Raw genomic sequence first — 9,240 nt, forward strand, 5'->3', positions numbered from 1 at the left:
TTGATCCAAAATTATTAAAAGAATAGCAGAAAAATTCATAAAATGTGGTAAAATGTTGCACTAAAATTTTGGTGGAAAAAATTGCAGCACTCAAGGGGTTAAATTTGAAGTCACTCTCTAACACAACAGCACAAAATAAAATGTTTTTACTTGGCTGGCTGTGTACTGTAAATGACATGGAAACAATTGTTGAAAATCTCATTTCACTGCGGTGCTGTGAAGCTGTTCCACCTCAATGTTTCTGTGCAGATGTGCAGCGTCCTCGGAAGCCTTGGTTATATCTGATTGGTTGATTGTCACTATGTCACTATTCATGGTAACTTAGGGAGTATATTTGTATTATTTACTTATATTGGTAAAATTCAGCAAACCATAACAGCTTCCGAGACACTGCACATCAGCCCCAATGTTTCGCCTGACCTTTTTAACAGTAAAATATTTTTTTGGAAATCATTGTGCATTTCAAGCTCAAGACAAATGTGTGACTTTAATAACACTTTGATGATGCACACAGCTGTTTCACCTTTTTAAATATATAAGAGCATGATGGGACAGACTGTACATCAGGGAGATATAAATGATCATTAAATCAATAATGCTGACAATGGAAGAGAAACTATGATAAAAATTGCACTGTATGTCAAAACAGTATGGTCATGCTATTAACAGATTTTATGTCAACAAAAGCCATATGAATTGCCTCTTTCGAATTCAATTCACACCTGGCGGGTGTTTTGTAAGTAATATCAACAAACAACTTAACAATTAATGTTTTCACAACAGCACTAGCATTTATTCAAACAAATAAATGCACTCTTTCATTGGAGTTTTGTCTTGTTTGACACCATCAACACGGTACATATAAATTCTTTCCTTTAGCCTTGCACGATTTTAAGAGTACGGTGTTGTAACACTTGATGTCACAAATATTACATGCATAACAGCTGGCATACTTCTAATGAAAGATCCCTTGTGGCTGCACCAGTATAATTTTATTTCATCTATGGTTGCACCAATGATGTGATCTTGCTGGATTTCTACATGACTGTCATCCGTGAAATGTAAAATTGTTCACAATCATCCATATTGCTTAGATTGACACTTGAATGACTCTGTCTGGGATACCTCTGTTTATTATTAGTACAACATTGTACACAGGCCATTCATAATTTTCTCTTGTTTACCAGTCTGTACCAGCATAGAAATCTGCTGGCTGAAGGGTTATGAAAATGATTGGAGTACATTAGCTGGAAGTCTATTTTTTCAAAAACATATACCATCCACTTCAAGTCAGGGTAAAATGTATTTGTACAACAAAGTCATTGACTGCATTCAGGCCGAGGCCACAGTGTTTGTAGAATAAAATAATATTTAATATTGACAATGCTGTTTTAGCATGGATTCATAATCTACTGGTGGGTCTGTGTTCATTCAAACTTGGTTCAGTATCCATATGGCTATATCTTCGCCATATCCCAGGAACATAATGTACAGACTAGTATAACTGAATAGCACCAACAAGCCTCTTTATTTCATTACAAACTTCTCGTAAAAATATGAACTAGGAACATGTAGGCAGTCAACACCCACTCATTTGCGAATAAAAGCCATGCAAATTAATCTTTATGTTTAACATCACAAGTCTCTAAGACAGGGATATTGACAAATTGTTAATGAGATGACTTGATATTATTGTAATACCAATGTTTATTTCAAAATTCAAAATAAAAAAACAACACATTTTAAAGACAAGAAAATCTGTAATTGGTTAGTTGTAAGGTAAAGCATGGTTGCAAATGTGATAGTAATCCTGGAAACCTCAGTCTGCTGGTAAACGTTTTAAGGCTCTTTGCGTTGAAATAAAGGTACTACTATTTTAACTTGTGCACATCAAATATTTAAGTGGGGTCACCATGCAATATTCTCCTGAGAATTCTGAATCATCAACACTTCAAAAATAGAACCTAAATGCCTTAATGTTGTTCAAACTGAGTCAAAGATATTCTCTCCTAGTCTTTTCCTTTGTACAAGTGTCGTCATGCAATAAATGGTGATATATAGACTTTCATTTTCTGTTAGGAGTTTCACCTCTCAATGCTGCAGCAGTGCGCCCTCTAAGTCAATATGATGCAACATGGCGTAAATAAATTGCCAGTGATGCAAACAAATTTGTTGTCTTACATGTAAACATATAGAGCCAACACAAGGATTTCCCACAATTCCCCAAATTTATGCAAAATTTCCAGATAGACACGTTTGTTAGAGGGCTCACTGCCACACAGCCTCAAATCACGCTGTTGCTGCCTTACCATGAATTTAAAATTGAGTAGTGACTTTGACTATGAAAATGCAGCATTGTGAGTAAAAGATTCACAGATGATGTTTCGTATGGTACAGCTCACAGGAGTCACTTGAATTCTTGACTTAAAAAAGTAACTCTAGAAACAACATGACTCGTTCAAGTACACAGGATTCTCAAAACAGGTCTTGAACTGTATCATAAAATGAAAATGTCAATGACACTGACAGCTCCATTCATAAATATTTCCATGGAGCCTTACAGCGTACATCATTGCATGTGGGGCAGTATGCAGTACTCAAAATTCATCATATTGCTGAGAGAAAATAGGTAGACTTTTCTTTGAAGATATTATAATACTGGAATTTCAGTATTACTCTGACTGAATGTGATAGGCTGGAACATAAGAGTCTTTCAGTTCAAAGAGGTGGATTACCAGGATGTAGGGTCATGTGAGGGTCATGGGAAATTTGGAGGGTTCACTCTTTCACCACAATGGTTTGGCCCAAATCTAATTTTACCGATAGTTATTGTGGACCTGTGTTTACCTGGACTTTGGGTGAACAGGTTTTTGTTCCCTGAATACAAAATGGAAATGACTGACATTGAAAGTGGCAAATTTTACCAATTCACTGTCAGTCTCTAGTACATCCCATTGTGTTCATCAGAGTGGATGGAGCTATTGACAGACTATTGGGGGTGAAAGGGTTTTAAAAAGTGGCGGGAATGTAAGGCAAGAAGTCTGAAGTCTGTGGTTGGATCACTGGCCTGGTTTGCAGTATTGCAAATAATTAACAAAAACCTTTTCCTGGCAAGGCAGCTCTGACTACACTCTTTGTTGTCTTGAATGCTGGAAATTTCCGGTGCAATAATAAATTACCAAACATCTTGAGTATCACAAATTTCTGGTAAGCTCTTCCACATGTTTTTATTGTCTTTGGTATATATGATAACATTTGCAGTGGTAGTTCAGGGGTTAAAAATCTGCATTGCTAACATAGACAGTCCCCGTCTTTGAACACATCTGGAATCTCAACTCAGGACAATAGTAAAACACAGCATCTTTGTGAATGACAGAATCAACTGTTCTTCATTAACAGTGTGTAAGTTCATGGAAGACAACACAATTCACCACTCTATACAATTCCTTCTATCCCAGAATCTTTCCCTGTGGCACCGGAAAGCACACTACTAGATACATCCACACCATGATTTGTACGGCATTCAGAGGAAAACTCCTCATGGTCACCTGTCTTTGTCTTTTCTCTTTTCCATGGCAGCTTTCATTGCTGGGGTGATATTGTCCATCAATACTGTGTCTTTGGTGATGTTCAGTTCTGTGAGGACAAGAAAAGAAAGACAGATACATGTAGATAATGGAGAATTGCAGTATGGTGAACTCTGTCCACTACGGACACCCTTTGAAGGAAGCAAGTGTCTTTAACCCTTTACCTGCCAGACAGTATCACTTCCCATCAGCCAACTCCGTGAAAAGTGGTATTGAGCCAAAACAATACGTATTTCCACCCATTTGGCTTGGTCTGTTCCAACAGCTTTAGTCCGTAAAAATCATGTTTACAGTATCTGTGATTTCAGGGGCCTTCAAATGTTCAATATTTTGTTAAAATGCACCAAATGGGAAATATTCTGATTCACTAGCTTTAACGAACTTGACATGATGTTGAAATATGAACTTGGCAGGTAAGGGGTTAATAGGAGTCCTTAACACTACAGACAGATTAAATTCTATGCTGTCCTTCATAGGGCGGAGTCCTACTTGGAGACCTAAAGGTGTCTGTACTGTACACGTAAGGGCAGGTTTCCCTGTATTGCAATCAGATACCAACTGGTATTGACAGTGCAAATCTACTAAATTGAAGTGTTTCATGGGATATAAGAAGTGGGCAAATCCAGTGGTCCAAGGTCCGGAGCCATTTTCAGTTGTTTTGCTGTTTTAGGTCCAAATGACCAGTGGACAATGGGTAAAATTATTAATCATAGCGGGCCCACCAGACAAGAGTTGCAAGACCATTTTTGATTTATTTTGATATCAGTTTGAAATTAGATTTGCCCACTGTGGTATTGATGTGATTGCTGGAATACTCAAAAGTTATGTCAGGTTCCCTCATCTCTTTCTATTTACTTCTTTAAACACAAATCAAGAGGTAAAGATACTGTATTCAGCTGCATTCAAAACTCATGATCAACAGGTATTTTTGGCAGCCTTTGCAAACAATCTGGGAGTTATCGTGACTGTGTTGTCGAATTGAATCCTTTTAATACTGATTGCTATATCTCATCCTGTGATTGGGCTTCAGCCCTTTTGGTGATGGGTGCAGCCGAACAAACACACCTAATGGAGAATGGAGTCTCATTACACTCCTCTCCCCAGTTCATGTGATTTGAAAAAAATAAAGCAACTCACTGTAGTTTCCTTTTTCATTAAGTTCAGCTTGTACCACAGTTTTCTTCAAAACCAGTTCAACTTGAGCTCCAAGCTTCAATAACTGCAATAAAAAGACCATGTATAAGAATATAACCTTTTACTCCAGTTCGCTTGTATACGGGTCAACCAAAGAAATACAGAATATTGTCAGAAATCATGCAAAACTAGAATTTACTTACACTCAATGTTGCCACATGATGCCCTTCGAATTTCAAACATTCAAAACAATTCACATTGTATTCTTTACAAGCGAGGTTTAGATGTATATCAACACAGACCTACCTCTTGTATTTTCGTTTCATCCGTCTCATGACGATGTTTTTGAAATTCATTGTTTATCCTGGCTCTGCAGACTGCAAATAATCATAAATTAATTACATTAAGAATCACTCTGTAACATGGAAGTCCTGAAATGCAGTGTTTTGATCAGATTTATCCTTAACTTATAAGAAACTAGCAATTAACTAAACTTATTCCTGACACTGCACTGCATTTTTCTCTGTAAATGGCCAGCCAGCAAGTTATCAGGAATTTTGCCCTGCAATTTAGTATACATTGTCCACCCGTTTGTAGTTGCATCTGTGACCAGTACCTGCTGAAGTAAGTACTGTAGTCTTGAGTACAGCGGTGGTGGAAAAAGGCGGACCTTGTCAAGTATGCAAAAAGACAACCAAACAGATTCAAACAGCACAAATCACATGGAAATCTGTTCAATTCTGAGTTATTTGCAATAAACACTTCAGTTATGGACATTGAACAGAAATGCAGACTCATTTTCATTTACAACTGCAGCTCAATGCCCCCTTGCATCAAAGTCCTGTGATATTGACATAGAGGGCGCACTGTACTTTGGTGTGCTGGTTTCTACATTCTTCACATCACACACTGTGAGAAACATCCTGTATCCAAGCATAGACCCCAAAAAATGATATGATCCAAGCGACTCATAAATATACGAATGCAATTTTGAAAAAATCAGAATACCTACCTGCAAGTGCCTCTTGGTCACCTCGAAATACATTCCGTGCCGTCCGATGAAGAGACCGAAAACATGCCAATACCTACAAAAAGTACACAGAAAACATAAGAGTGGAATTGTTGTCTTTTTTAGTTAAATAGAAGCATAGCAGTAGTAAGCCAGTCTTGCTTACTAAGTCCATGTTAACCCTTTGAGTGCTGTAAATTTTCCCATCAAAATTGTAGTGCCAAATTTTACCAATTTTATGAATTTTTTGTAGTTTTTTTGACAATTTTGGACCAAATGGACATTACTTTTCATTGGCTACAGTTTTTGATCAAAATTTTGGAAATCTGAAAAAATTGTCATGGTTACATTTCATAAAGGCAGCAATAATTGACTTTGGCGCTCAAAGGGTTGAAGGCCATTTCCTAACACAGTGAATCTCTCAACCAATAAAAGATCGTGCACAACTTGATTTTTCTGCAATACTCTCACACAAATTAAATGATATCATTTTTGTTCAGCCTGCCTTTTAAGGGCCTTTGTCAACCATAGCAGCTAGTTGGGGTACAGCATAGCAGCAAGGGCCTTTGCCAAGTTAGAGTACTTAGATATTTGAATGCTTGTGGCTATTGTGTGACTTTAATCTACGCATATAATCAGTAGAATAGAAGAACTGTAGAGAATTAACTGAAAAGGACCATGTGATATCTTTGAAATTGGTCTGATAGGTTCCAAGCAATGTCCATATTCAAATGCATGCTTGACATTTGATGATGACAATTTTGGGCTTATTTCCCAATTACTCATCATTTTCCTTGATTTTTTAATATTCTCCATTTTTGTTTAGGAGAGCTGTTGTATCGCAAAACGTATAATAAATGCATTTTTGAAGTTGAATTCCCAACTTCTGTTTAGGTAACATTAATTGTTATAGAGTGAAACGTGAACTCTAGCAGAAATCGGGGCTGTAAATTATCAATTATCGATGACTCCAAAACAAAAAGAAATATGAGAATAAGTTAAAGCATTGTTAAGGAAACAATGCTAGCATAGCCACCAAAACTTGGTGTCAGCTTATCTTGACACAAATGTTTCACACATAGGACAAAATCTGCTGATCAGAAGACTTCTAACAATAGAGAGAATACAAATCTTCATCAGAACAATTTTCTCCCCTAGACTCTGTCCAAAATTACATCTGTTACATGCCTCAAACGGTATATTGAACATTATATTATATCATGCTACCATGCACCATTCTGATTGGAGGAGAGCTCATTCCACTGATGCTAAAATACTATATTAGCAGTGGTAAAACAGGCCCTGAACCAGCATAGAGGGTTAATGCGGGGAAACAATGAGGGGGGAGGCATTGAGCTTGCAGGGAAATTTTGGGAGTAATGACCAAATAAAATACATAAATAAATAAATATGTCGCGCATTGTACCACAATCTCGTGTATACCCTCCTGCGGCGGGGGTTATTGCTTAAATATATTGGACGTTGCATACTCCATATGATTCAATGCTAACGTCTTGATGACGTATGATGACGTAGTGAGCTGCATACTCATTATTTGACCGAAAGTGATCTGGAACTATTTTCAACTTGACAAGGTCAGGATTTAAAAATGATCAATCACATGCTTTACGCAGGAAATGCTGTTCTCAAAAATTATGAAAAAAAAATTAATAAACAACATGACAGAGATCGAAATGTAATAATGTGCCGTTCAATGATGAAAATCATGCTATTTTTTTTCAACGGATTTTAAGCTAACATGGATATAAATTAAACATATGGTTGTCATTTGTACATACATCCTAAAATTTGCATTCAAAACTATGTAAGAGTGGCATGTAATAAAGAAAACGGAGTGGCTGTTGACACCCGGGTGTCAATAGCCAGGAGCTACACTATTTGGCATTGACACCCTCAACTGGTGACCCTACTCGAATACCTTCGAAATCAAGCTAAGCTACGTCGTCCATTTGTTTCAAACAAGTTGATGGGCACTTTTTTGTCGTGGGTTCAGTTATAATGGTGTAAAGTAACTGTGTAATGTTGTAGAATAGAATCATATCGACAGCTTGGGGTCAATAAAACATGATTTCTGTCCGTGGGCAAAGCTTGTCTGACCGAATGCAACATTTGACCTGAGTTGCAGAACCTTTGACATGACATCGATCGACTGTATTGCGAAAGAAGTTTTTTGGATTTCAAGGTGGGTATGTGTTGTTAAGTATAACTGAGCTAACTTTAGACGAATTTGGAGGCAAACTAGCGAAAAATCGGGGGTAGCCAAATAGAGGGTCTGTTGGCTATTGACACCCATTGATGTACCGACTGTCTGCACTATGGGACTGCAAAATGATGACTTAGGAAGCTATTACGAATGACGTTTTTTGTATTTCTAGATAGAATATATGTGAGAATATCTAAGCTAAGTTTGGTCGAATTTTGAGGCGAACTGGTGAAAAAATGGGAGGGGTGTCAAATAGAGGGCCACTTGGCCTTTGACACCCGGGTGTCAATAGCCAGGAGAAGCCCTGTATGCTATTGACACCCGGGTGTCAATATGGCCCCAACAAGGGACTATGTACCCTCAAGCCTGGGCCATTTGCCATCCTTACATAAAGGGCATGCACATATGGTCGCTAGCCCAGCGTACAGGTCTGTGTGTTCCCGGCGTTATAGTATGGCCTCCACCACACGTATAACGCCAGAAACACAAAGACCTGTACGCAGGGCTCGCCTGCCCTCGGCACATACACTCTGTAGTCCCATGTTTGGGCTATAATTAGTTTTGGGACGAGGTGGTATTTGGGACGAAGTGGTTTTGGGACGAGGTGGTCTTTGGGGCGAAGTGCACAGGCGCTCCTTAGCTGGGTCGTCTGCTAAGTAGATCGATTTTCGGATCGATCTATTGATCCCGTAGTCGATATGCCCGCCACTGCAACCTAAATACTCACTGTGAGTATTTAATAATAGATCGATCCGAAAATCGATCTACTTAGCAGACGACCCAGCTAAGGAGCGCCTGTGGCGAAGTGTCATGGGACGAAGTGGTGCTTGGGACGAGGTGGTTTTGGTGCGAAGTGGTTTTGGTACGAGGTGGCGTGGGGCGAAGTGGTTTTGGTGCGATGTGTCTGGACCCCTAATTAAATAATATCACGATTTGTGGCCTGCCAACACAAGGGATGGTGATCCTGACCGAAATATTGATGATGTCCGGAGCCACAGGCGATGGGAGGACGCGGAACACACAGCACCGGACGCAGGGTTACGAAACCTCAAGCTAGTCATTGGACATTGTGATCTCCGCTTTATTGCACAAAAATTTCGGCAAACTTCTAACAGTCTCTACGAGCTATGACTAATACCTTACCTTTGAACGCATTTGTACCGATAAAAGTCGCCAGAATTACCGGCGGTCCATAGATTTACAGCGGTCTGTAGCTTCACGTGAAGCCTGCTTACAAACGCCAGTGACCTAGCATGACCCGTGACCCAAAGTTCAAATCAATTGCC

General features: G+C 38.7%; 1 protein-coding gene across 1 annotated transcript; it reads right to left on the reverse strand.

Moving 5' to 3' along the window:
• Positions 1 to 1,679: 1,679 nt before the first annotated feature.
• On the reverse strand, positions 1,680 to 9,227 carry LOC139127566 (complex III assembly factor LYRM7-like). The gene is made up of 5 exons (XM_070693471.1): positions 9,098 to 9,227; positions 5,734 to 5,806; positions 5,028 to 5,098; positions 4,725 to 4,806; positions 1,680 to 3,636 (listed from the first exon to the last, which is right to left on the reverse strand). Exons 1-5 carry the CDS (start codon positions 9,107 to 9,109, stop codon positions 3,545 to 3,547), a joined length of 330 nt encoding a protein of 109 aa, XP_070549572.1. The 5' UTR covers positions 9,110 to 9,227; the 3' UTR covers positions 1,680 to 3,544.
• Between the last annotated feature and the right edge of the window lie 13 nt (positions 9,228 to 9,240).

The sequence above is a fragment of the Ptychodera flava genome, unplaced genomic scaffold (genome assembly GCF_041260155.1).
Source record: "Ptychodera flava strain L36383 unplaced genomic scaffold, AS_Pfla_20210202 Scaffold_33__1_contigs__length_2856901_pilon, whole genome shotgun sequence".
In the NCBI taxonomy this organism is placed as follows: domain Eukaryota; kingdom Metazoa; phylum Hemichordata; class Enteropneusta; family Ptychoderidae; genus Ptychodera; species Ptychodera flava.

Coding starts and splice junctions, on each gene's coding strand:
- LOC139127566 (XM_070693471.1), bottom strand. Junction 5,099..5,733: donor TGACCAAGAGGCACTTGCAG/GTAGGTATTCTG, acceptor GATTATTTGCAG/TCTGCAGAGCCAGGATAAAC. Junction 4,807..5,027: donor ATGAAACGAAAATACAAGAG/GTAGGTCTGTGT, acceptor TTTTTATTGCAG/TTATTGAAGCTTGGAGCTCA.